Consider the following 26,101-nt stretch of genomic DNA (forward strand, 5'->3'; position numbering starts at 1 on the left):
GGATCATCGAGTCTCGTTGCCTTTCATTTCGGTTTCCCGTGGAAGGAAAAGCCATGATCTAGGCATACCGAGGATTGTGGCACAACGGTATGGATGTTTCTCTGCGCCGGGCCTCAATATCTCGGCCTCTGATTCACAGCCCGTCTCACAAGGAGGGAAGAAGTCAGATGTGTGCTACCCATTCGTGCGTTAGAAGGCTCTCACAGATCGCCAACGACTGGACCTAATCGACTTCTATGGACGTAGGTTGTGGAAACACATTCCATGTTTTATTGGTGCTGGTTTAGGTACTCAAGGCATACCAAGGCAATGAGTCTGGTTGTGTCGAACATCCCATTGGCTATGGTGCGTGGACCACTGAGCGGTGCCGGCTCGTTGGAGATCTCGGAACGGTGGGAGGTATCCAATGCAACTATGTACAGTCCTCGCGGGCTGTCGGACGCGGCCGCGGGCAGATTCAAGAAAACCCCCCTGGGAACCACCCGGTGAGCCACTCGTTGGTCGGATGAGGCCGTGAGGAAGACCACCAACAAGGCGATCTTTCCTTGTCATGGTGATTTTACGACTTACAAACCGAACAGCCACCCCGGGTTCTTAGCCTTGTGAAAACCAAGTGGGTATCATCAAAAAGTATCCAAAAAAAAGTAAGCAAAAAGAAAAAAAAACCTGCGGCAGACTACGGTACGGTAGTGTCGCGTGTAATACAGTACCAACCAGGTGTTGCCCAACAGCTCTGGCGTTCCATTTGGGGGACGTGTGGCCAAGAAACGAAGCGAAAGAGGGGCACGGCGCTTACCTAGGTTAGGTACTCCGGCACCAACAAGCATCTCAGCTCCCCGGGATGTACGTACCTTTGTCGCAGTGCGCCTCGGGCAAGCTCCATGCCACGAATTCGGGGTTGCTGTCGTCGGCCAACCAATGGGGGCTGAGGCGTCTGGCGATGCTGCAGATAACAGCAGAGAACCTGGAAATAGCAAATTCTCGCGACGGCCATCACACTACCAAGGTCCCTCCCCTGACCGGCACCCGAAGAGGCTCTGCTGCAGGCCCCACCGCCTGGGCCGATCACTGATCTTAAGCTTCTTGCACCCCAGACCACCTAGCCCGGCCCAACAGCCACACACTGCCTCCTCTTTCTGGTCGCCGGCTCCCGCTAATACGCATATCACGACGATGTTAGTGGAAAGGGTATCCTTGCCTGCGAGGCACGGAGCTAGGGATGGCGAGGGGGCCCCAACAGCGTAATCTACCTACCACCCCTCCCCCCAAGTGCCTCTGGGTTCCGGGGTTTTCCTCTCTGTATGTGAAGAAACATGTTGTAACCCTGGTCAGGGATGTCTGCAAGATGCTTGGTGTGGTAGCGTTTCCGGTCTGCTTCCTCATGATCAGCCCCTCGTCCTCTTCCCCACACCCCATCCCATGGCCGTGTCATGCAGATACACGGTAGCTAGGTGAGGTACCTACCTTACCCTCCGTGACACTGCATACGCCGCATGGTACCCAGTCCATCCCCAACGGACCGGTCCTCAATGCCCGGGGGGGGGGGGGGGGGGGCAGGGTAGGCCGCCTTGTCTTCGCACCCGCGCACTCACCAAGTCACCTGCTGAGTTGCTGCACTCCCGTGCTGTCACTGCCATGATGTTGGCTCGAAGTTCTTGGGGTCTTTGCGGATGCAGCCGAGCATGCTGTACATTCGACGACTGAGCCACCAGGTTCTAGACTGCCTACCTCTGGATACAGCATTCTTCTCCCGGGATGGTTGGTATAAGAAAACGTCCACATCCCAGGACGGCAGGCTCGATCTCCTCCCCCATCCCTCAATACATCTCCTGCAAGCATCCTCTGCGACGTTCCGCTGCTCTTCTCGATATCACGTCGGCATCAGTCTGCTTCTTACTTGCACGCCCACTCCGCTTCCTCCACAAACCACCGTCAACAGACCTCCGCCGCCATGTGCCAGTGGGAGCGTATCATCTACGCATGCTCTCCAAACCACGATGAGCTGCAGCGGATGGCCTATTCATGCGAGAAGTACCGACGCCACGTCTACGGTCCTTGCCCTTACCGGAAGGGCGACCTCGTCGTCGACGTCCAAAGCGACGAGTTCTGCCCCGAGTGCCGCGAACTATACCGCTATGTCAACTACCGTTAAGTGCGCCAGGGAGCGACCGCCCTCGCCAGATGGACTGTCATGGCCGTAACAGCACGCGACTCAACGCTCGGCCGTGTCTCTATCTATGGGCTGTCGCTCTCCGATGTTGAATTCCGTCAAGTTGTTACCACCACTCACACTGGCTGCCGGCATCCCACACTCTACCACCACGAGCCGTATCCGTTTTTCGCAGGATGCCATGGGCACTGCGGAACGGACGTCTCTAGGGATCGGCTGGCGTGCCACCACCACGTTCATTTCCCCCTCGACTTCAACACAAGCAATAGAGTGCCTTATCTAGAATGGTTGGCGGCAACGCAGCAGGAGGAATAACGGGAAAGGAGACACAGAAGCAGACTGGGATTCCTTGGGGCCAGCCGCTGGCCGAGAGGTCCCGGAGCTTCACAGGGGTATACATGGGGGTGGTTTCGGCGTTGGTGGATGAGGAATGGCCATTTTCCTTGCAAAGCATGCTCCCGAACCTTTCTTGTATTTAGATCATTCTGTCCGTATAGAGATGTATACAGTTCGCCAATAGCTTTGTGGATGTTCCCTGGACCTTGATCCATTCGCCTGTTCCATCAACACCGGTTTCCCTGTGCCTTGTTAATGCCCTCGAAGTGCCTTGCCCACAAACTGATAGTTTTGGTCGCCATATGCAATCAAAAACACCTCCGGTGCTCTCTTAGAGCATGCTGCTCTCCCAGATGGGCATCCGGGGTTGTTGACTACGAAGCGTAGCAACCCTCCTCTCCGGATAACTGACACGCGAAGTTGCCCAATTGGGACAATCTCTATCCTCTTGGACCGTGGCACAGCCTCGAGCAACAACCAAAATAAGCTTTGCGGAGGAACCGAATCTCTCAGATCACCAACGTCCTGCCGAGAAACGACAAGCCCTGCCCGTGCCGCATTTCAATACAGTGAACCAGCCTCAGCTCGTTAATATTGACGTCAACATTTGGGTTTTGCTATCCATCACAAATCACAAGCGCAAATCTCAAACATATTATTACCCTGTCCAGCCTCACCCGGTACCTGAGCCCCAGAGCGACAGACCTGCTGAGCCCCGGTCTCAATGCAACGCTGATCGATGCGACCCCATGGAAGGCCGATCTGGCAAGAGATCGCGGCTCTTGGGGCTTGGAGACCTTGTTCTTTTCATGAGCCTCATCCAGAGCCGCGTCAACCGGAATCTTCATCCTCTTCCAAGGCCTCTTTTCGGGTATCTCAGCTGTATTCCCGTTCCACAGAGCGCGGGATATTGAAATGCGTGGATATTGCAAATGAAAAGCGGCTGATGCTTCTTCATGGCCCCCTCTCTGCGCGGATTTGCGAAGACTTTGGTGAGGTTGGTCTGCCAGAGACCAGGCCACAAACCTGCAGATGCAGCCACACCTCTTAAGCGCCGAGCACACAGCAGACGCATATTTCCCGCATTCACACAGACACACACACACACACACACCACACACACATACATACGCACGCACGCACTGACCTCGACTCAAGCCTGCGTAACAAGTTCGAGCCCAGCGGCAGAGGGCATTGAAATGGGGGGTTGGCGAGATAGAGGTGGACGGTGTCAGGCTGACAAAGACAAACTCGGGAAGACCGAACGATCTGCCAATTACATGATGCGCGCGCAAATGGAGAAATGTTCTCTTCGGAAGGATGATCTGCGGTCTTCTGGAAGCCTGCCAAATGGGATAGAGATCAATCGCTCAGACATGAAATGCAACCCTGTGTGTTTGCTGGAGAGGGGGATGCGAGAACTGATAGCCGAACCATAGACCTACAGAAACCACGGCTCTGGGACCGAAGGGCTTCAGGAAGCTCACCAACCCCTCTCCCATCAGGTCCGCTTTGATTCAGATGTAGCAACATCCTGTGGAGCGCCAGCTCAAGCTGGAAGCGTGACATTTCTCATTACAAAGCGACTTGTCTCCATGTCCAGAACTTGTTCTGATGCTAAGCAGGCCACACTGATGGCAAGCACCGGCATGGCCCCAAATCACACAAGAGATGCTGTCGCCGAGCTACCCTAGATTCCTCCCACCCCCCAACAACTCCAGAATCTTCGCATCGCTCTCGGATTCGGCCCGGCCGCGACTCGGACATATTAAGCCAAACACTTACGCTCATTGCCGGCGTTGATGGATGGCAAGGCCTGCAGCCGATCTCCGCGGTTGCGGTCCACGTCAACAGCCAGAGATTGGTGACACAGCGTTGACAGAAGCGTGAAGGTTACATGCGAGTTTGCACACCCAGATGACAAAGTTTTGTAACGTACCTCTACGCGGTTTGTGGCTCAGGTAGGGTACCTGTGATACTTGACTCCCCCCCCCCCTCCCCCTCCCCCCTCCTCCCAGCTTCTTCTCGGAATCCAGTCCAACAAACACGACGACAACTCCCAACGGCTATCACATTGTTTCCCGGGTTGTGATGAGGGCCCCCAACAAGCTCAGCTAATATGTCGCTACCAACGAACCAACGATGGGATGCTCGATTACGACGATCGCTCCGTAGCTATGGCGCGTGGTGGGGTGGTTTCAAAAGCCCCTCGACGCCGCCCAGCCGCAGGGGACACGGCCCGAAGCTCAACGCTGCGCAGGACCGATCACGCAATTCGGGAAGCTATGTATTTATCCGCGTGACAGCTCGCCGCAAACGTACAGTAGCCGCACAAATCAAGGCGTTGTCGGCGACGTTTCGCGTCGGAAACCAAACCCGGGCCGATGGTGTCTGAGTGAGTGTGAGCGTGTGGCTACGCGCGGCGCAGCGCGTGGTAATTCTTAGCGCGTGGTGTGTGGCTTCATCGGACGGGAGATGGAGAACAAGCAGAGATGAAACGTTGGATGTTGTCTCATGCTGTGAGGCTCTGCGAGGCTCGGTTGTCATGTGGAACAGCAGAGCAGCTTTGGTGACAAATATAGCAAGGCAGAATGACGATTGGTGTTGTTTCACGGGAGGATGGGAGGATGGGACGAGGTTGAGATCAACAGATGCAAGTCCGGCGAGTGGCTCGTGCTTGGGCCGATTCAACATGTCACAACCCCGCTCGCTCTTTCTGATGATAACGGGCCGATGCATCTGGGGTTCGTCGCACGAGAAGAGACGGCGTGGTACAAGGATTTGCTACTCGGTGCATACGTAAAATTGCGTCGGGAGGAGGGATCCGGCCTGCGTTTCTGAGGGACCGATGTCGGTGCTGTGTCGGGTAAGTTGGGTGTTGGAATCACGCAGCACTGAAAGCCATGGGCCTCACAACGGAATATTTAGTTCGCAGCAACACTACAAAAACAACTGGCCACGGTTTGAAGTGTGAAATTGTAGGTCAAAGTCTAGACAACGACGAGCCACGAGCATAGGGGAATGGTGTCCTTGCTGTCGCCCGTTTCCTTTGTCGTCGAGACAGAAACGCTCCCCAGTTGCCTGAGTTGAAATTTGAAGGATATTTTGAACTTTCCTGGGCTATAGACCTCGGTTTCGCTCTCTGTCTCAACGCTAACCGTTATCCCGGTCTCCCGCGAGCGGTTGTCGGTTGTGCTCTACCTGCTAAAGGTCTCTACCTCTAACAGCATTGACATAGGCTTGTTCAACACCTCGCGCGCTGTCCTGGAAACGGCTTTCCTGACGGCGCAGAAGGAATCGTGGAGAAAGTCGAGACTGACGCGATCGGAAGGGCTGAAGAAAGCGGTGAACAGAAGAGTGATCTCACAAAGTGTGAACTGACTGTACTTCTGGCCCTCCGCCGGCAGGGTCTTCTGGGTGACCTGGGGAGGAAGGTGACCGGTGGTCTCAGGGGGCCGTGGCACGTAGAACACGGGCACATGCGCGAGGACATGACTGGGGTTGGCTGTATCCGGCGCTGGAGCGTAGCGAACCCATGGGCACAGGAATCAACTCCGGCTCGTGGCCGGCTTGGGGGTTGGGAATGGTTGCCCAGAAGGATGCATCCCTGTCGGCTACCGAGCCCTTGTCACCCCAGGTCGGGTTCTTTTTGAAGGATGCAGGCCTGACACGGTCTTTGCGCAGACGGTATTCGATATGGTCTGTGCCCAGAGCGCTATTGTCCTTGATGGCCACATCGCCCTGCGCAACATAGCCGGCGGGGCCACTGGGCGCCAGATGGAAACAGTATGCTTACCGCTGCTGCCCTTGTCGCTTCAAACCCCTAGTGTTGTATCGTTATTATTAGCCATTGAATTTGGAAGCAAAATCGTAGACACAGCCGCATTCACAGTCATAGCACGCCGGCAAAGTGACGGCCGGATCGGGGGAGCCCATGAGGGGGGCGGCTGTCGCCGACCAGGAGGGCGGTCCAGTTGCTGATGAGGTACGGGTGGCCCTCAACGACGACGCTCCCAACAGGGCGCAGCTCGCTCTGGGACTTGGGATGCCAAAAGGCACCGACACGCTTAGCGCGGGTCCTGGTGTCGTCCCAGCGCCAGTCACAGCCGGACGTCAGGGTGACGCGAAAGGTCGCCGTAATCACGCGTCTTATGGGTCATCTTGGAAAGCGGCGATAGAGTGAGGAGCTTGGGAAGCTGTTGATTGCTGAAGCGCTGAGAAAGAGAAGCCCTTACGAGTGGAGACGATGAGGCAGTCGATTCGAGTGTGGTGCTGAGACCTGGGATCTTGATGCTTCTCGTCTGGCGGGCGCTCCCCCCGTTGTATGCCTCGAACTTCACCCTCATCGTTGTCGTCGAGGAGGCCATCTCATCCTCATCGCACCCTCCTACCCTCACCGCACCTTCGCGCCCTTCACGCAGCTGTCGGTCATCTTACCGATGCAGAGGCCAACATGTGGCACCTACGCGGTCCGAGATTCATCAACATTCAATGTGTTTTTGGAGTTGCAGACTGCTCAGCCGTTGACATGACTGAGCGTGAATGCCTTGACATGATATGGGTCTCGACCCCTTGCACACTTCTCCACGGCAGCATCAGTTCGCCAAAGTTTCCTGAAAGAGGGTGAGACGTTGACAGCTGCGGCTAGGTGCATTGAGTGCCGGCATGGGGAAACCTTATTTCGCCGCGGCGGAAAGCCGTGGCTGTCATTGGCTCATCGCGGCGTTCGCTGTTCGTGCGGCATAATGCCCGCCTGAGTGGTACGGAGGATTGGGCACTAAACTCTAGAGCGGTCCAGACAGCTAGGACCCTACCACCATGGCATGTTTCCAAACAACGTGGTTGCATTTGGCAAAAGAATCCTTGACGTCCACGGCCAGTGGCACTTCCTCAAGGCATATTATCAAAACAATAGGTTTTGGTGATTGAATGGGTACACGGGCATTGATGAATACCTTAGCTACCCCGTATTACGTCGTTTCTTGGCTACCTTGCAACATTTGGGCATCTTTGAAGTTTCTTTTTTCAATTAGCACGTCTGATCGAGCTACTGAGAGCTGTACCTCCCTTCGTCGCGATACGCAATGCGAGCGAAACTGTGGTCCGTCCATGGGATGCGTGACAGGATCGTGGTGTTGGGGTTGAATGAAAACCCCTGAGCAACAATCCATCTAGATTCCGTCCAAGTCCGAGGCTCTACTCATCCTACCCAAGTGTGACAGCAAAAACGGATCCGCTGATGCTGCCATCAGCTAGTGCACCATATATAACTGCTACTGCAACACACCCCCCAGACCGAGGCGATTAGTCGAGGTCTGAGTTCCCTGGTGCACTTATTTATCCTGACTTGGAGTTAGAGGAAATTTCATCTCTATCCTCCATCGCACCCCCGAGGGGTGCCCGGGTGTTTATTTATCAGACGCCACACCCTAAAAACGTCCTTTGTGTCAGGTGTGCAAACACAGGTTTCGAACTCAGAGCCTTCTCATTGTATGTGACTTTTACAGTGCAGGTAGCACTATCAACATACCGCTGCGTAAACAGAAGAGGACCGGGCTTATAACTGTGACAGCAAAAACGGATCCGCTGATGCTGCCATCAGCTAGTGCACCATATATAACTGCTACTGCAACACCAAGCCTTTGGTACACCGACGCAAGCCACGAGGATCCAAGTTGGCGCCAATCAACTCAGCTCCCCCATCCTTATGAGCAAGGACGAAATGAATTTACCCCTTGACGGGGTGGACTTGGAAGGGTCAGGTGTAAAATTCCCAGCCATAGGTAGTTCTCCCACCTTGAACATTGGTGATTTTGATCCTCGGAGCGGTTATCGTTAATAGGCCTAGCCAGCCCCCACAGCGCAAGTTTGCCAATCTCTTCCGGATGCTCGAGCGTGTGCATACGAAACCACGAGACACCGTCTAACTATTTGCTCCACAATGAACAGCTGGTTTGGGACCCCGATCGGGTTAATCTTTGACTCAGTTTCATCAACTCCTTGATTTCCCACTTTGCATACGGTCTCTGGATGTTGTGTCCTGAAGATGGCTGCGTGTAGCGGCTGCAGAAGTTGATGACCAGTTGCATCCAGGAGCAACGCAGCTACATTTAGGCGGCACGCATAATTATCCCATGAAAGGATATGCCAGAGATAATCAGGTAAGGTATGATGTGCACACTTGAATTAGCTCCTGTTTTCGATCCCGGCCCAGCCTGGGCCTGTTGCCTCGTCTCTGATCCCGGAATATCTTTCGATTATGCGCCCACGGTCTGAGTTGGAGGGCCATAAGCTTCCGATGATCAACGGGGCCAGCGACTCATGAGTTGACAAGTCCGAAGTTCGGAGCTGGGAAGCTCAATGTCCAAGGAATTGTCTCTACTATATACATCACACCCACGCGCTAGTTACACCTCTTCAACCCCAACCCGCCCATCCCCCACGCATGTGGCAGCATGCTGTATCCCCGTATCCGCCTATTGCGGGACCGTTACGGCAAACACACCCTGTCCAGCAGTAACATACGCCACGTTCTTGTCGCTCTCCGTCCGCCCAAACGCGCACGCCGTCGAGGCGGTGACGGTGGCAATCTGTCTCGGGGTCCCGACAGCCGGATCAACCTCAACCAGCGAGTTCCTGCCGTTGGTCGCGATGTAGATCTTTCCGTTGGGCCCAAAGCAAAGGTCGTCTCCCATCAGGTTGTTCCAAAGCGTTGTCACGGGGCCCGCCGCCCTCGCCGTGACCGGATCGACGGGGATCTTGTGGAAGCTGTTCCTAAAGATGTTTGTGTACCAAACCACGCCGTCCCTGTACCGAATCCCGTCGATCCCAAACGGAATGAACCCCGACGGCGCCATGGTCGGGTCCTGCAGCACCGTCTCGTGCGCCCCCGTGTTCACATCCAGCTTGTACACCACCCCTCTTCCCGCATCCGCGACCAGCACGGACGAGTTGTCAAACGTGCACATCCCGTTGAGGTTGTTGGCCTCGTTGATCGTCTTGATCAAGCTCGACCGTGGCGGGGAGACGGTGAAGTCGACCTTGTAGATGCCCTTGCCGCCGATGACGGCGAAGACATCCGGGGCGTACTCGGCGATTCCGGACAGGCCGGACGCGCCGGAGACGGTAAGGGCGGTGGTGGAGGTTTTAGAGACGGGATTGATGGCGTAGAGGGTGGCTTGGTTCATGTTGGTAGCGAGGATTTGGCCGTTGGGGCGGACGGCGAGGTTTTCGAGGGAATTGAGGCGGACGACTTGGGAGGCTGACTGCCGAGGGAGGACGGCGGCCGAAGCCAACGCCGCGAGAAGGGGAAAAAAGGCGAGCATGGTGGATGCGGAACGGTCAAGCTCGTGTGTGGCTGAGACCGGGAGCTTTGACGGAGGGATATTCACGGTACAACACCCTGTTCAAGGGGGATCGGGGAAGCAGGCCGGCAGGGAGGGATGCAGGGAGGGAAGGGAGATATAAAAACCATCGCCACCAACCTTCTTGGTAGGACTGCTCTCTGCCAGCAGAGAACCTCGACATCGTCTCCCGCCATCGACTCGCCGGACGCCGCCACGGTCTCGCCCGGCCTGAGCGCGGTGGTTTGTTGCAGATAATTGGAAGAAGACGCCTAAATACCAGACCTGTCGGCGGGTGTCAGTTTGCTAGGGGCCACCAATCTGGTTAATCACGGTACTATCGGCTGTTGCCGAATCGCACTACGCGGCTGGCCGCTGCTCCGAGGCGCGTATATTCCGGCGTCACTAGTATGTTCCGAGAGGACCTGGCGCAGCATGGATGTGCTAAAAGGAAGTCATGGTCCAGAAGCATAAACTCGCGTCTTTGTTTCATGATCAAGGTGCTGCGTGTGCGTCCACGGCAGACGTAAATGAAGGCTTGCATTCTCCATATTAGCTTTCTTTCTCACCCGTTCGATCATGCTATCACCAACTGGATAGGTGGCGAAATGGCCTCCGTAATAGGCCATGACTATGACGTTCGACGTCCAATTCCATGGCTTCCGGCCCGGGTTCCTTGAGATATCTAGACGTGCGCCGAATATCAGTGGCTTTCTTGGTTCCCAAAGGGTCGGGACACCACAGAGCAAACGTACAGTGATCACGCTCGGGAGGCACGGCAAAAAAAAAAAAAAAAGAAAGAAAAAACAAAAACAATATCCTCCCCATCACTTGAACCAGTCCCGAGGTACCACGATACCATGCTCTTATACCCCGCGTGATTGCTTCGCACGGTCGGTTGGTAGCGGTGCCGGTGCCCAGCGGAGAACGAACACAAAACCAGCTTCGTTGGACGCAGCCCCGGCAGACCGGTGACGGATCTGCCACTGAACATCGTCCGGGCTTGGATGGGCCTGGGTAGAGCTCTCTCTGCCCAGAGGGGAGTCCGATCTCTGATCGTGCATGCGTTCTGGTTCCGGTGCAGCGGACTGTACGGGGCCACTGTCTACGATGCAGCCGGGGTCGAGCGGGTTGGGTGTCGAACGCATGTCAACACGCACAACTCTAAGGGTGATGACGTCCATCGGCCGCTCCAGACAGCAGGGGCCCAACTGGTACGATACGGGAGGAGACGGAGCTCTGCGTTCAGATCGTTCTGATCCTTCAAGTCGTTCAAGCTCAGGTATATCCACTTCAGAAAGACGAATCGACAGCAACAGGGAACAGCATCATGGCAGAGACAAAAAAGCCAGAGACAAAACCGCTTGCCCATCTTGCACGGCATGGCCAGCCACAGCCAGCCCCCTATTCGCAGCTCAAGCCCCCTTCGGCACGCCTGGCGCATTCCACACCGGCTTGTTGATGACGGCCGTCCAGTCCTGACGGGCCAGCGACTCCTCCAGCGTCAACATAGGACAGTCGATTCCGGCCTGCAAAGTTCCATCCGTCAGCCGCCTGCTCCCCTTTCTCCCTCGCCCTGCACCTCGGATCGGTCGAGAGACTCACCTTTCTCAAATCCTCCGCCTTCAGCAGCTCCATGCCGCCGTCGTACCCCGGATCGTCGCTGTACCTCAGCATGATGGCCACCTCGAGGCCGAGCATCTCGTCATGCGCCTCGTTCTGCAGGTCCTCGACCTCCACCTCGGTATACCGCGTCGGCATGCCCGTCAGCTTGCCCCAGGCCCCGATCCACTCGGGGAAGGTCCGGTAGTCGCCCGAGCTCGCCATGTAGGCCTTGCCGGGCGGCATCTGCGAGACGGCGTAGACGAACGGGCCCGCGTCGTGGTTCACGTCCAGGTGGGGCACGCGCGTGGTGGGCTTGCAGGGGAAACGCATCTCAAAGGTGCCGTCTTCGTGCTGCGGGGGGTGAGGTGGCTGGATAAGCATGGCGCCAGGAGGAAGAGAGAGGGGGCTTCGCCAAGGGACCCTACCTTGCGGAAGTAAGAGCCGGGGAGGATGTGGTGGCTGATGGTGAAGTATCCCGTGTGGATGCACGACATCTTGGCGGCCAGCGCGGGGTAGGTGTCGTTGACATAGTCCGGGAAGATCTCGGCCTTGCCGTCGAAGTGGTACAGGTCCTTGAACCTGCCGCCGCTGGACTTGCCGGCGTGGCTGAGCGTCGAAACGAGGAAGCCGTTGTCGTCCAGCGTGTCGACCACGGCGGCGGCGGCGTCGGCGATGTTCTTGCTCTGGCGACGCTCGACGATGTAGGCGTACTCGCGGCACGAGATGCCCTTGGCGGCGGCGTCGGCGCGGCAGTCCGGGCGGAAGAAGGCCTCCCAGTACTGGGTGTTGCTGAAGATGACGTTGGCGCCGGCGAAGACGGCCTTGAGCGACTCGACGTCCTCGAAATCCGCCGTCGCCAGCTCCATGCCGAGCTTGGCCAGCTCCTGGGCCTTGGCCGACGTCGGGTCCCGGGTCACGGCGCGCACCCGGTACCGCGGGTCCTGGGCGAACCTGCGGGCCACCGACCCCCCTTGGTTGCCCGTCGCACCGAGGACGACGATGAGCTTCTTGCCGGCGGCGGCGTCGTTGGTGGCGGCCATGGCGGGCTGGCTGCTCTTCTTGGCTCCTATGTCGTGCGACGCTCCAAATCGGGCTGGGATCGAAGAGATGGTGTTACACACAGCGATGGCCGATGACATACATACACAGGGGACTTTTTGGCAACGTTCTGCACGAAGCTGAGACACGCAGTAAGGTCTCCACCGGTGATGCGTGGCACCGGAAGAGCGGAGGAGGCATGCCGTGCGGGGGACCACCGCTCTTCTTTCTTCTTGTACTGCCCGGGCCTCCGCGATGACCCCTCTGGGTCCATGGCATCAGTCCACTTCGATGCACCTCTGTGGCTTGCCCCTCTCCTTTGCACTCGAGGTTTCCTCTTCGTCTTGCGTTATCACCATCCAAGATTGTCCACGTGGGTTGGCCGGGAGCGTTCCCCGCCGCGCCATCAAGCCAACCCCCTCCTCCTCTGCGATCATGGCGAGGGCAGGGCCTGGCAGGGCCTTGCCGGGAAGAGAGGGTGGTCGGAGCTGCCAGTCCCAAGCCGGCGGTTCGTGCAGCAATAGTGGGGTCGATGGTCGCATATCGCCGCCGGGACTGTTGCCAGTTTCGGCGCCGGCCAAGGGCCGCGGGGGCGGTTCAGCAGCCGCGGGCGGACCGTCCTTGCGGCGCTTTGCAATAGTTTGAGCAAAGTCGCATGTTGGGGCTCAGGGTGACGTTGAATTTGGTTGAGTGGTTGGTGGCAGGTCGGTGGTGTGTGGGGGCTGCCAACCCAACCCTCGGGACATGGTGGCGTTGCAGAGCCGGGCCCGGCTTGCAAAGCCGGCTAAGGTGTGGTGACACAGAAATCTGCACGTCTGCTGTGCGTCGGGAGTCGAAAACAGAACGACCGGGCGAGGACGGCGCGCACCTCCGGGCAGCTGGGGATGCGTGGGATTGGCCGCTGAGCAACGTTCACGTTAGTTAGCCCCTATCTTAGCTGGGAAGGGGAACTTTGGGGTCAACCCCTCTTATGAACCGGGTCCATCCCGCTTCGGGCGGGAACCCAAGGACCCAAAAACCCCCCTGACCCATGTGCCTGACAGAGCTGCTCCGCCCAGCGACAACAGCGACCCTGGACGTCGAGACGTCAACGTGACGAGCACAGAGAACCGCAGAGACAGACAGACAGACAGACAGACAGAGACAGAGAGAGAGACGGAAAAGAGCCAAGAGCCAGAACCAGCGAACTCGACGGCGGGAGAGAAACGAATCGCCCTGCGGCAACACACAATGGCATCGCCGCCCGAAACCTCCGACGCTGGCGCTGCGCAGACGACCGCCGCGCCCCAAGCCTCCAGCTCCGGCGCCGCGCCAACGACCGCGGCGCCTGCTGCTACCGCGCCCGCTGCCGCTGTGATCGCCGCGCCCGCGGACCCCCATCGCGAAGAGGAGGTCCACGCCCCGCTCCAGGTTGACGTAGGTACTTTTTCCTTCGGCCCCGGCATCGCTCGAGAGTCGGCCAGCCGCGCTCTTGGTCCTTCCCACGCGCTCCTCGCTGCTGCTCGGGCGTCGTTGGCTAACCCCCCTCTGTCAGGACAACGTCGATGACGACGCCGACAACTCGGACGCCGACTCGGCCTACGGCTCGGCCGGCGGGTCGGAGCGCACCGGCTCCATCACGTCGTCCATCGTGAACTACGTCTACGAGAACGGGCGGCGCTACCACGCCTTCCGGTCGGGGGAGTACGTGCTCCCCAACGACGAGGCCGAGCAGGAGCGTCTCGACCTGCAGCACCACATCTGGCGGCTCCTGCTGCAGGGCGCGCTGTACACGGCGCCGCTCCAGATTCCGGAGCCGGACGAGGCGTCGGGCCCGGCGGACGGCGAGTTCCGGATCCTCGACCTGGGCACGGGCACGGGGATCTGGGCCATCGACCTGGCCGACGAGTTCCCGCGCGCGAGCGTGTTCGGGGTGGACCTGTCGCCGATCCAGCCCGAGTGGGTGCCGGGCAACTGCCGGTTCCACGTGGATGATTACGAGGATGAGTGGACGTATCGGGACGACGAGAAGTTTGACTACATCCACGGCCGCGGGCTGGGCGGAACGGTGGCGGATTGGCCAATGTTCTACCAGCAGGTCCACACGCACCTGAAGCCCGGGGGCTGGATTGAGATGCAGGAGTACGATGCGAGCGTTTTCAGCGATGACGACCCGAATCTGCTGCGCGCGCCGTGGACCAAGGAATGGGTGGAGAAGATCGACGTGGCGAGCAGGCAGTTTGGCAAGACGCTCAACGTGGCCAGGTTCCATAAGCAGTGGATGATTGACGCTGGGTTTGAGGATGTGGAGGAGAAGGTTGTGCGGGTGAGTATTTTGTTCCCCCTTTTTTTCCTTTTTTTGGTTTCTCTTTGTCTCTCCCCTCCTCCTCTCCCGCGAGCCATCCACGCTGACCGACACCCTCTCAGATTCCCATCGGTACTTGGGCCAAGGACTCGGCTCTCAAGGAGATCGGGCGCTTCGAGCAGGTTCACATGCAGATGTCGGTGGAGTCGCACGTCCCGGCCCTCTTCTCGCGCGTATTCGGCTGGAACGAGCAGCAAATCCGGCTGTTGATCGAGGGCGTCAAGCGCGAGTTCCGCAGCAAGGACCTGCATCTCATCACCAGCTACCGCTTCATCATTGGCCGCAAGCCGCAGACGGCCTAGAGCGCCCGAGCGAAGCGCTCGAGGGCGTGAGGCGCGGGGATGCGGACGCGAGAAGCGTGCTTGGCATGGCGATGACGGAGACACGGATCGGATCGTTTTGCAGAGGGATGCCGACGGCTGCGGGAGCTTCGACGGCGGTGGCGGGAGGGCTTCTCGGATGGGTTTGGTCTGCAATCTTTGGCGGCGGAGGCGAACTTGGACGTTATGCATAGCCGAGTGACTAGCATTCAGCGGATTCCTCTTCTCTCATCTTTGGACGTTGTGGCTCCCCATGGTTTGCGTGGTACTATCGAATGACAAGCAGGAAATGAGCACCTAAAGGATAGCCAAAGCGCGATGCCCCGGGTGTCTTTCCACCCCGACATCCAGCGCTACCTGCGGGGTTGGAGGGACGCCAACATCTTGGATGTCAACAGCGGGCTGCTGAGGTGTTCCATGGAAGCCCCCGACGTCTACGAATCCATCCTTGCCTGAGGAGGGTTTCTGTCAGGAGTCCAAGCACTGGGGTGACCAGACAGCCGGACTGGAATCAACGGATGCGCCGGTTGTGGTGCGCGGACTTGGAATGGCTCCAATGGGCCCCGGGAAACGGATGGAGGGGTCGGGGGGGGGGGAAGAGTTCAGCCCCACTCTGCGTGGATTATGTAATACAGCCGGAGTGGGGGCCTCTGCGGCCTGTCCCGTCGCGGTGAAATCCCGATTTTTGTTGTTTGCGGCGGGAGGAACGCCAGCCACGAAGCAACGCAAGGCTCGATTCACCGAGTTCCCCAACCCACCATGCCGCCGAGACTACCAATACCGCTTGCGCAAGCGGCACGGTGCTGCTCCAGCCCGGCATCGAGGCCGCAGGCGCCCACCCTCGCCTCCCTCTTTGCGGCCCTCTCGCTGCAGCCGAGGACACCGGCGCCGACGTCGACGACGACGACCCTCACAACACCGACGCAGATACGGAGCGCCTCGATTCTCGCCGCCCTCTCGGACAACAAGGGCGCCTATAACAAGCGCATCCGCAAAGGCCGTGGTCCGTCATCCGGCTACGGCAAGACGGCCGGCCGCGGTCACAAGGGCCAGAAGCAGCACGGCAAGGTCAAGCCGTGGTTCCAGGGCGGCCAGACGCCGCTCATCGTCAGCCACGGCCGCCACGGCTTCATCAACTTGTAGGCTTCGCGTCTTCCGGCTCCCGCCTCCCCTCCCCTGCTTCCCTGGCCGCCCGTTTTCTGACGTGAAGCCCGCCACCAGCCGCGCGCCAAAGATGATGGAGGTGAACCTCGAGAAGCTCCAAAAATGGATCGACCAAGGCCGCATCGACCCAACGAAGCCCATCACGCCGCGCGAGCTCATCCGGTCCAACATTGTCGGCAACCCCATCCTGGACGGCATCAAGCTCCTGGCGGGCGGCAAGGAGACCTTCCGCACCCCCATCAACATCGTCGTCTCCCGCGCCTCGGCCGCCGCCATCGAAGCCGTCGAGCGCGCCGGCGGCAAGATCCTCACGCGCTACTACACGCGCGACGCCCTGAAGCGGCTGGTCCGGGGCGAGGTGGTGCACACGACCACCCCGCTGCCCGTCGGGCCCGAGCATGTCAAGAGCGTGCTGGGGAGGATGCGGCACGAGGCTCGGGTGTCGGGCGGCAAGAGGGTGTACCGCCTGCCCGACCCGACGAGCCGCGAGGACATTGAGTACTATCGCGACCCGGCACACCGCGGGTACCTGAGCCACACGCTCAAGCCGGGCGAGTCGCCGAGCTTGTTCTTCAAGGTGCCGGGGACGGAGACGGCCGAGGTCAAGGCTGTGGCGAAGGAGAAGGCGGACGAGCAGGCTGCGAAGCTGTTTTGATCATGATGATGACGACGACGACGAGGAGGAGGAGAGGAGAGCGGCGGTGTTTGGGAAGGAGGAGGACATGGTGTAGCGTACGCCCAGCTGTACGATACCACGATGCCAATGCAGCTGTGGCTGGAGACTTGTACAATTCGACGGCCTGGATCATCTTGTAAGATACGGTAACGCTATCGAGGCAGGTTTGGGAAAGTTCCAGGTTTTCATTCTTTTTTGGAGGGGAACGCTGGTGTCAGTGGCCAACCCCTGTAAGCGCACGACGTTATCGTTGGAGCTGCTGACGATTGCGCCGTTGATTGGATCCCATGCGACTTGGGGACGCTGGACTTCCCCACGTTCCCAAGCTCCATTGCTCAGTTCCCAGCCATCCATCTTCCCATCTTCCAAGTTGTCCATCCGCCTTCAGGTCATGGCCCTCGGCTTCCAGGGGGTTTCCAACATTCCCGTCTCCTGAGCTGAAATGCACACTCTGAGAAATCCTGGCTCAACTCGGGTTCAACCATAATCACCGTGGGTCGATTCGCATCTCGCGGGGTTTCTTTTGGCTTGCGCCGGGGCCTGTTTTGTGCTTGTCTCGTCTTGTTTCTGCATCGCCATCGCTGATACCCACCACTCCCGAGGTCCCCCGCTTGCGCCGCCGTCCAGGGCTTCTCGGCGGCTGTGACACAACCAACGAAACGGGGAATCCATCCATCTAGCTTACCTAGGTGGTCCCAAGTAGCTTGCCGTCGGGTAGGCTGCGCTGGTCATCAGCACCTTGGCATCCATCCCCCCCAAGCGACACCGCCATCCCATCAGCGTCCCGCACCCGACAACCTCCCATCCGACCCCGATCCGGCCTCGATCAGCTGCGCCCGCTGGACCGCCTTTGAATTGCTGCTACCGTCGCCATGTCGTCGCTGTTTGGCGACTCCTCCTCGGGCTCGCCCGAGCTGCGGGCCAGCCCCTTCAACAACGGCCGAGGCGTCCTCTTCGAGGACGAGCCGCCCATGACCCGCTCCACCACCACGGCCCTCTTCGCCGACGACGACCCCGCCGACGCTTCTCCCTGGGACATTCCCGCGCCGCGCAAGCAGCAGTCCCGCGCCGAGCTCATCCGCTCCCTGCTCCCTTCCTCCCGGGTCCCGGAGAGCTACATCGCCGCTTTCGATGCCGTTCTCGCCGACGACCACTCCGCCGCTTCCCAGGCCGGCCGCATCGGCCCCGGCGGCCTCGCGCGAACCCTGGCGGCCGCCAGGCTGCCGGCCGATACCCAGGCGCACATCATGGCGGTCATCTCCGCCGGCGCCAGCCCGGACTCGTTGGAGCTGGACAGGAACCAGTTCAACGTGCTGCTTGCCCTGATCGGCCTTGCGCAGGAAGGCGAGCCCGTGACGCTAGATGGCGTGGACGAGAGGCGCCGGAGTGAGTGTTGCCGTCCCTTCGTCGCAACGGCCTTGGAGCCAGAACCGTGGCGCTGACCTCGCCTTCCCCTCCCTCCCCTTTCTAGGCTCCCTACGCCCGACCTCCACGGCCTCATCGAGAAGCCGACGCCGCCCCTCCCCCACCTCGACGAGCTCGCCGCGAAGCCGCCCCAGCGGCCCGTGACGCCGCCCCGAGCCCCGTCCGAAGCCGTCTCTCCGCAGCGCCACCGCGGGAGCCTCCGAAGGCCGCCGGCCGCCTCCCACGCGGCCGTGGACTACCCCGAAGACCCGTGGAACACGCCCGACGTGCATCGCCACCACAATCACGCCCCCGAGCTGCCGCGGCCCAACGGCCACAGCCCTGCCCCCCCCTCGGCTCCCGTCGACGCGGCCAGCCCTCCCAGGGCGGCGGCCAGCGCGCTTCCCCGCCGGACGACGTCCGCCTTCACCACCAGCGCCACGCCGTCGGCTTCCGGCGCGGGGTCCGTGGCCGAGACGACCAGCGCGTGGGCCGGCGGCTTCTACGACAACAACAGCCACGAGCCTCCGGCGAACCCCTTTGGCGGGGTTCTGGGCGGGCACGACCCCGTGGCGACCAACCCCTCCCCGCCGGCCGCGCCCGGGACGACCGCCGGCAACCGGACGATCGGGGGCGGCGGACGGAGCGGCATGGCTCCCGTTGAGGAGCACGTGGTGGTGACGCTGATGCCCGAGAAGGAGGGCATGTTTCTGTTCCAGCACCACAACTACGAGGTGACGAGCACGCGCCGCGGGAGCAAGGTGGTGCGGAGGTACAGCGACTTTGTGTGGCTGCTCGATTGCTTGCACAAGCGGTACCCGTTTCGCGTGCTGCCGCTGTTGCCGCCGAAAAGGGTTGCTGGTGCGTGATGAGGCCCCCAAGTGCATTCGGAGAGAGGCAAAAAAAAGACAATTGAGTTGCTGACCACGGAGAACGCAGTCAACGGAAACCACCTGTCGAACGATGGCGCTTTTATAGAGAAGAGGCGTCGCGGCCTGGCAAGGTTCCTCAACTCGCTCGTCGGGCATCCGGTGCTCAGCCAGGAGCAGCTGGTTGTCATGTTCCTCACGGTGCCGACGGTGAGCCTTTTTATTTGTTTTTCCACCTCGATGAGTCTGGTCAGCAGACGCTTACGTCATGCGTTATGTGCACGTAGGAACTCTCCGTCTGGCGCAAGCAAGCCACCATCTCGGTCCAAGACGAGTTCGCCGGCCGCCCCTTGCCCCCCGGCCTGGAAGACTCTCTCCCTCCTACGCTCGAAGACCTCTTCTCCCGCACCCGCGCCGGCGTCAAGCGCAGCGCCGAGCTCTACATCAACGTGTGCAATCTCCTGGACAGGCTCGTCAAACGCACCGAGGGCGTCGCCGCCGACCACGCGCGCCTCGCGCTGTCGCTCATCTCGCTGACGGACGCGAGCGCGGACACGTACGCCACCGACCCCAGCGACGTCCCGCTTCTCAACGACGGGCTGCAGGCCATGAGCCGGCACCTGCGGCAGGCGCAGGGGCTGATGGAGGACGAAGCCCGGGCGTGGGATCAGGGCGTGCTGGAAGACCTGAAGCGGCAGAGGGACGCCCTCGTGAGCCTGAGGGATCTGTTTGACCGCCGGGAGCGGTTGGACAAGGACAACATCCCGTATCTGGAGAAGAGGATCGCGGCGAACGAGCAGAAGCTCGCCGGCTTGAGGGCGAAGCCGGAGGGCATGGTGAAGCCGGGCGAGATCGAGAAGGTGGTGGAGGCCATCATCAAGGTGGGTTGTCCTCTCCGTTTCCCCCCGCCCCCTCGACCGATCGATCAAGCTCGGGTCGCTCACAGCTAAAACTTTTCCCCCCGCTACAGGACAAGCAATCCATCGTGGAGCAGCACAACCGCTCCGTCTTTGTGCGCGAGTGCCTCCGCGACGAGCTCATCTACTTCCAGCACACGCAGTACCACGTCTCGCGCTGGAACCAGGACTGGGCGCAGGAGCGCGTCAAGTACTCGGAGATGCTGGCCGACAACTGGCGGAGGCTGCTGGACGGGCTGGAGGGCATGCCGCTGGGGCCGTGAGCTGGGGCCGTGAGCTGGGGCGTTGGGTTCCGGCTGGGCCCGCCACAGCCGTGCTAGCTACGGTTCTTGGGGTGGATGGTTAGGTACTGTTTCACGTCCTTTTTTTTTTCCCTTTGTTTTTGGATGCATCTTGCTCCTCCGCGCGACACAAAGTTGGGAAGCTCGCCGGGGCTGGACGAACGACCGGGTGGTTTGGATGGGGTCTCTAGGTTGGTTTCCATGTTGGGTTTCGGCAGCGGCATATCGGTGGATGGCAGGAAGGCTGGGTTGCACGGTGACGTACCATGATGACGGTTGGCCCTCGGTCTTCCTTGCGGTTGTTCCTGTTGGATTTGGGTTCTTCTTGACCTGCAAGGGAGCAGGAAGAAGAAGAAGAAGAGAAGGAGGAGGAGCTCGAGGATGAGCTGTTGGCATTGCTTGGCATCCGTGGAATTCCCCACGTTGCGATACCCCTGATTCTGCGTCTCTCGGTGTCTCTGCCTCTCCGTCTCTCGCGGATCTCTCGTGTGTTTTCTTGCTGCGTTTTCCTGGTACTGCCGACTTGTTCTCAGCGTGGCGGATCAAGTCCGTTTCATAGGTACACGGAACGCAAGGCCCCGCCGTCAGGCATCTCCGCACATAACACAAGACGAGCCCCATCTCGCTCGTTCTTCCAGGTTGTGGTGTGGGCCTCTTGAGCCAGCGGCCTCTTCTCGCTCGTTTGCTGGCGAGAGCCTCTCGAGAACCCGATCTTGACCTGAAGCGGCTCTCGGCTTGGCGTCGAAAAAACAAGAGACGGACGGCTTGGATCTCATTCTGTCGGTTCCCAGCACCCCGCCAGCATGGCATTCACTCTCCGTCCTCAGGCCAGGTCAGGTTCAGGTTGGGGTCCATGGCGGTTGGTGCGGGGTCCCCGTTCAGTTAGCGCAAAGGCATCGAGCGCCGCCCTGGTTGTGAGGTTCATCAGGTCGCATGGCCGCACCGCGCACCCCGATATGGGGGCTTCAAGACAGACTCGACCCGGCGGGCCAAATTTGAACCCTCTGCACCTCTCTCTGGCTGACGGGTCCATCAACAACCCGACCTAGCTCAACGCCTCCTCCCTCGCCCTTGCGACGGCGACCTCGAGAATATTTTTCATCCGGCCCAACCCAACCCTCCCTCCCAATCTGCCTACCTACCTCTCACTTACCTTACCTTACCGTACCTTACTTCTCGTCCTTCGTCACTCCCACCCTGCGCGACGGCCTTGGAACAGTTTTCACTTGGCGTCTTCGCACTGCCCCCGCCTCCAAACCAACCCCGCGACCGCAGCGCTGCCACCTCCCAATTCAACACCAGCCAAAAGCCGCCCAGCCAGCAACCGGCCAGCCCCGCGTCAGGTCGCGTCGTGTCGCCATCGCCATCTGTGTTTTCCGCTCCTCCAACCCCCTTTGCCCGACGCGCTTTGGTGTTGCGTTGCCGTGACCCCCCTTCGAGAAGGTGCAGATAACCACCGCCCGCCGACCCAAGCCCGCCCGAAACCCAACGAGCGCCATGTCGTCCTCCACGTTGACGAGGCGGGCGCTGGCGGCCGAGCAGCAGTTTGTTGCCGTGACGAGGTCGCCCAGGGAGACCGCGCAAGCTGTGAGTTTGTTCTTCCCTTTTCGGACACCGTTTTTTTCTTTGCTTTTCTTTTCTTTTTTCTTTTCTTTTTTTTTTTTTTTTGGTCCCCTTGTTCTTCTTCCCAGGGCATCAGAATCCTTTTCCCCTTCTCTCTCTCTCTCTCTCCCCCCCCCCCCCCCTCCTTGCGAATTTTCTCCGGCTTTGTGCTTCGCTCTTCCAGCCCTACCTACCTACCTACCTACCTTGCGTCTGCCGGCCGGCTGGTAACAGGCCTCGGGGGGTGGGAGCCTCCACCACCGACGACAGGCGGAGGCTGGCTGGCTTTTTAACGGCCCAGAGGTGACATGCGGGATGGGAGAGAGAAAAAAAGAAGGTCCTTATCGCTCGCGCGGCATACCCCCCCCCCCCCCCCCCGGATCCTCCGAAGCCCTGTGCTGTGTGGCTCGTACTCGGCCGGCGCTCCGGCGCGGACTCACCGCCGCCGCGCCGCCCCATGGCACACCGCATGGCGCCGGTGAAAAGGGCTGGAGGGGGCATAGGCGGGCGGGCGGGCGTATAACGCTTGTTCGCTCACTTTCGGCCCGATACCGATGGGACCCTTTCCCTCCTTCTTCTGCCCGCCCCCTTCTCACCACGTTTACACTGTCACCCCTTTCTTTTTTTTTCTTCGCGATTAGTTACCGTCCATTCGTCATCGTCTTCGTCCTTCCGTCCCCCCCCCCCCTTGCACCTTGTACCGGCAGAGTTGCAATGTCCGAGCGGCGTGCTGCTATTGCTCGATCGCCTCGCCTCCTCCTCCACCTTTCCTCCCCCCCACCCTCTCACTCACACCCGACCCGACCTGCTTGCATGCCCATGTGAGACGTTTTTGACTTACTGACGATGGCGGGTCCTTCTGTCAACAGTACCTGAAGAGCAACAATTACAACCTGGATGCTGCGTTGAATCAGTGAGTATTTTGATCTCTTTTTTTTTTCGTTTGTTTTATTATCCCTGGCATTTTTGTTTCAAATGCATCTTGTTCGTTCTCGCATCCCGACGACCCCTCCCCTTTTGCGCTCCGGCTTCCCGACGCCAACAGCCGCCTTGTGGGAGCCGGGCCAGAGGCGCGCGACGGGCGGAGTCGTTTGCGTGCGCCCGTGCAGGCGAGCGAGACCCGGGCGTGGCTCGGCCGAGAAGCGTTCGCGGTGAAGTGCCCGGCGCGGCGGCTGGGGTGTCCGGGGGAACACGCGATGCCCAGAGGGGTACCCTCATTGGGAACCAAGGGCCGTGTGGGCGGAAAGCGGGATGCAACTCGCCTCTGATCCCTTGATGCGAGGGCAGAGCGAAAGATGAATGGGACGGGATCGGCATTCTAGCCTGGCGAGATGATGACTTGTCTCATCCCGGTCTCATTCCGCTGGGTACCTATTTTCCCTTTTTTTTTTCCTTCTTTTGACGTTTGCTTTGCTCCCTCCCAACGTTCCTTCATTTTCCCCGGGGGGGTTTGTTTTGTCACTCGTTGTCTTCTTTTTTTTTTCTCTCTTTTATTGGTCTGCAAGGGTTGCGTTTGTTTGTTTCGTTGCCGCACTGCGCTCGGCCGGGGGTTGGGGGTACATTTAGAGGTTCTCTCAACATTCCATTACACACAAACACGCACATCGGCCACATCGGCTGTGGAGCCATTGAAGATCGAGGTTTCAAAGGCAAGGTCCGAATCAGACGGTGGCATTGACGGCAGTACCAGCCGAGCAGGGCGGCATTTCATCATCTTCATCATCACCATTCTCGTCCGTCCATCTCTCTCTCAACGCTACTCCGCTTGCCTTTTTATCCGCTCTTTTCCCTCCGCCGCCGGGGGAGGGAGGAGGCCAGTGCTCTCTGTCTTGCATCTCCATCTTCCTTGCACCCTTTCCGCTCGATTGTTACCTTGCTTCGGGCCCGGGCTGCCCGTCCTCCCAAGAAAAAAAAAACAACGCCATGACGGCACCGGACGCGCGGGATCCTTCAAGAATGCTCTCGAGATTCCTGGGGTCGTGCTTTGTGCGCAAACGACGAAAGGAATGTGCAGCTCCCGGGTCCAAGGGGTTCCACGCCGAGACCTCCGATGACCCCGATCGGGATGGCAGCACCAACGACCCGGTCAACTCGGCCGGCGCCGCAGCACCTTTCGCCGCGCCGCTCCCGGCAGAGCCTCCGCACCCTGCCAAACTCCCCCCAATACGGAACAACAACAACGACAGCAACAACAGCACCAGCCACCACAATCACAACCACAAGCACAACCACCGTCACCACCGTCGCTTCTTCTTCCATCGCAGCAACCGCCAGCCGCCCAACCCACCATCGTCACCATCCATAGCATCCTCCTCCACCATCACCACCGCCACTACCACATCCTCCTCTCAGGATCCCGCCATGCCGCGCATCTCCAAAAAGAAACCGTCCCAACCCAAGACCAATCTGAAAGTTCAGGCGGCGAGGTCCGGTCCCATCGTTTAATGTCTTGTTGCTTCTTGTTTCTCTGTTCTTTTCTTTTCCTTTTTTTTTTTCTGTTGGTTTTGCAAGCTTTTTTTTATGTTGTCCCGGGTCAGCTTGCCAGGATTCCTTCCTGCAACTCGATGCTGCAATCGCCCCTCAGGTCTCAAAAAGCTGACTCCCATCCTCTCCTCCAGGTACTTTGCCGACAACCAGGGTGACGATGGGCCCACCCAGGCGAACCTCAAGTCGCTCAAGACGCAGCTCGGCCAGCTGTTTGACGAGCTTCTTCCCGGTAAGCCTTGACAACCCTCACTGCGCATCGTCATTGTATCCTTGTTGCCGCCAACGCTGCTAACTGCCTCTCCCTCCTCCTTCTCCACCTCCGCCCCAGAATCCGAAAAGGGAGCCGACGCGATAGATGCCGAAGGGTGCCAGGCCTACATCCAACGCCTTGGCGCCGATCCGGAGACGTACGAAATGTTTGTCGTGCTCGAGACGGTGCAGGCCGAGTCCATCGGGAGCATCACGCGCTCCGGCTTCGTCGAGGGCTGGGCCAAGGTGGCGGCCGAGACGGGCGGCGCCGTGGCCGCCGACTGGTCCTCCCAACAGCGCCACATCCGCTCCCGCATCGCCGCCGTCTCGTCCGACCCAAACTACTTCAAGACCCTCTACGACTTTGCCTTCCGAGTCGGCCGCGAGCCCGGCCAAAAGGCCCTTGACATGGGCTACGCCCTGGCCTTCTGGTCCGTCCTGTTGGCGCCCACCATGAACTCGTGGCGCTCCGCCCGTGTCGATTGGCTCTCGGCCTGGTCCGATTTCCTCAAGGAAAAGTACGGCGTCGTGCGGTCGGGCGGCGACGACGACGAAGAGGTGGTCGAGTACAAGCGGACCGTTAGCCGCGACCTGTGGAGCCAGACGCGCCTGTTCGCCGCCAAGACGCTCCAGGACGAGACGCTGGGGTTCTGGTCCGAGGACCAGGCCTGGCCGGGCATGATTGACGAGTTTGTGGTTTGGGCAAAAGAGAAGGGCAAGGTGCCGCAGGGCGACCGGATGGAAGAGTGAACCAGGACGGACAGAGGGGGGGTTTTGTGGCTCGGGGAATCAGGACGATGGAAGATGGGTAGAGACGGCCCTCGTTACGGCTCGATGACAGCATTTGGAACACGGGGGGAAAGGGGGGAAGGGGGGCCAAGAAAAGGCGCAACCGGCGTCGCCGGCGGGATGTGCATCTCGGCCCAACGGGTGCGGCCTGCCGAGGTCATCTACGGCAACCAATTCAGCACGCGTGTGCATGCATGGCTCGGCGTTTACATACAGGGAGGACGGGCGGCGTAGGAGGTCAAGGAACAATGATACCTGCCAAGGCGACGATTCAAAACGATGCCTCCGTTGCGTGCCGAAGGCGGGTGGTGATGCGCCGGGAGCGCGCCGTACGTGCTCTTTGTTGTTTTTTTATCAGCTTGTACGTTATTGGAACGTTTGACGGGATGTTTGACGGTTGATGGCGTCGCATCCTCTCGCCCGGAGTCGGTCCGGCCTGGCTGAAGAACAAGGCCGAGAGAGGCTCGGAGAGAGAGAGGCAGAGAGAGGCAGAGAGAGAGAGAGAGA

General features: G+C 59.6%; 7 protein-coding genes across 7 annotated transcripts; 5 read left to right on the forward strand and 2 right to left on the reverse strand.

Annotated features, from left to right (window-relative positions):
* Positions 1-1,951: 1,951 nt before the first annotated feature.
* Positions 1,952-2,152, forward strand: VTJ83DRAFT_1413 (uncharacterized protein; the record flags this gene model as incomplete). The annotated part of the gene is made up of 1 exon (XM_071007570.1): positions 1,952-2,152. The coding sequence occupies one exon, from the start codon at positions 1,952-1,954 to the stop codon at positions 2,150-2,152; it is 201 nt and encodes a 66-aa protein (XP_070870766.1).
* Positions 2,153-8,982: 6,830 nt separating this feature from the next.
* Positions 8,983-9,831, reverse strand: VTJ83DRAFT_1414 (uncharacterized protein; the record flags this gene model as incomplete). The annotated part of the gene is made up of 1 exon (XM_071007571.1): positions 8,983-9,831. The coding sequence occupies one exon, from the start codon at positions 9,829-9,831 to the stop codon at positions 8,983-8,985; it is 849 nt and encodes a 282-aa protein (XP_070870767.1).
* Positions 9,832-11,264: 1,433 nt separating this feature from the next.
* VTJ83DRAFT_1415 (uncharacterized protein) lies at positions 11,265-12,494 on the reverse strand (the record flags this gene model as incomplete). Its single annotated transcript, XM_071007572.1, has 3 exons — positions 11,265-11,378; positions 11,455-11,805; positions 11,880-12,494. The coding sequence occupies 3 exons, from the start codon at positions 12,492-12,494 to the stop codon at positions 11,265-11,267; spliced, it is 1,080 nt and encodes a 359-aa protein (XP_070870768.1).
* Positions 12,495-13,722: 1,228 nt separating this feature from the next.
* On the forward strand, positions 13,723-15,138 carry VTJ83DRAFT_1416 (uncharacterized protein; the record flags this gene model as incomplete). Its single annotated transcript, XM_071007573.1, has 3 exons — positions 13,723-13,908; positions 14,027-14,797; positions 14,899-15,138. The coding sequence occupies 3 exons, from the start codon at positions 13,723-13,725 to the stop codon at positions 15,136-15,138; spliced, it is 1,197 nt and encodes a 398-aa protein (XP_070870769.1).
* Positions 15,139-15,915: 777 nt separating this feature from the next.
* Positions 15,916-16,975, forward strand: VTJ83DRAFT_1417 (mitochondrial 54S ribosomal protein uL15m; the record flags this gene model as incomplete). The annotated part of the gene is made up of 2 exons (XM_071007574.1): positions 15,916-16,295; positions 16,378-16,975. 2 exons carry the CDS (start codon positions 15,916-15,918, stop codon positions 16,973-16,975), a joined length of 978 nt encoding a protein of 325 aa, XP_070870770.1.
* Positions 16,976-17,868: 893 nt separating this feature from the next.
* VTJ83DRAFT_1418 (uncharacterized protein) lies at positions 17,869-20,449 on the forward strand (the record flags this gene model as incomplete). Its single annotated transcript, XM_071007575.1, has 5 exons — positions 17,869-18,386; positions 18,468-19,261; positions 19,340-19,479; positions 19,557-20,150; positions 20,240-20,449. The coding sequence occupies 5 exons, from the start codon at positions 17,869-17,871 to the stop codon at positions 20,447-20,449; spliced, it is 2,256 nt and encodes a 751-aa protein (XP_070870771.1).
* Positions 20,450-23,992: 3,543 nt separating this feature from the next.
* On the forward strand, positions 23,993-25,555 carry VTJ83DRAFT_1419 (uncharacterized protein; the record flags this gene model as incomplete). The annotated part of the gene is made up of 3 exons (XM_071007576.1): positions 23,993-24,495; positions 24,688-24,785; positions 24,885-25,555. The coding sequence occupies 3 exons, from the start codon at positions 23,993-23,995 to the stop codon at positions 25,553-25,555; spliced, it is 1,272 nt and encodes a 423-aa protein (XP_070870772.1).
* Between the last annotated feature and the right edge of the window lie 546 nt (positions 25,556-26,101).

This window comes from Remersonia thermophila, chromosome 1, assembly GCF_042764415.1.
Source record: "Remersonia thermophila strain ATCC 22073 chromosome 1, whole genome shotgun sequence".
NCBI classification, from domain to species: domain Eukaryota; kingdom Fungi; phylum Ascomycota; class Sordariomycetes; order Sordariales; family Chaetomiaceae; genus Remersonia; species Remersonia thermophila.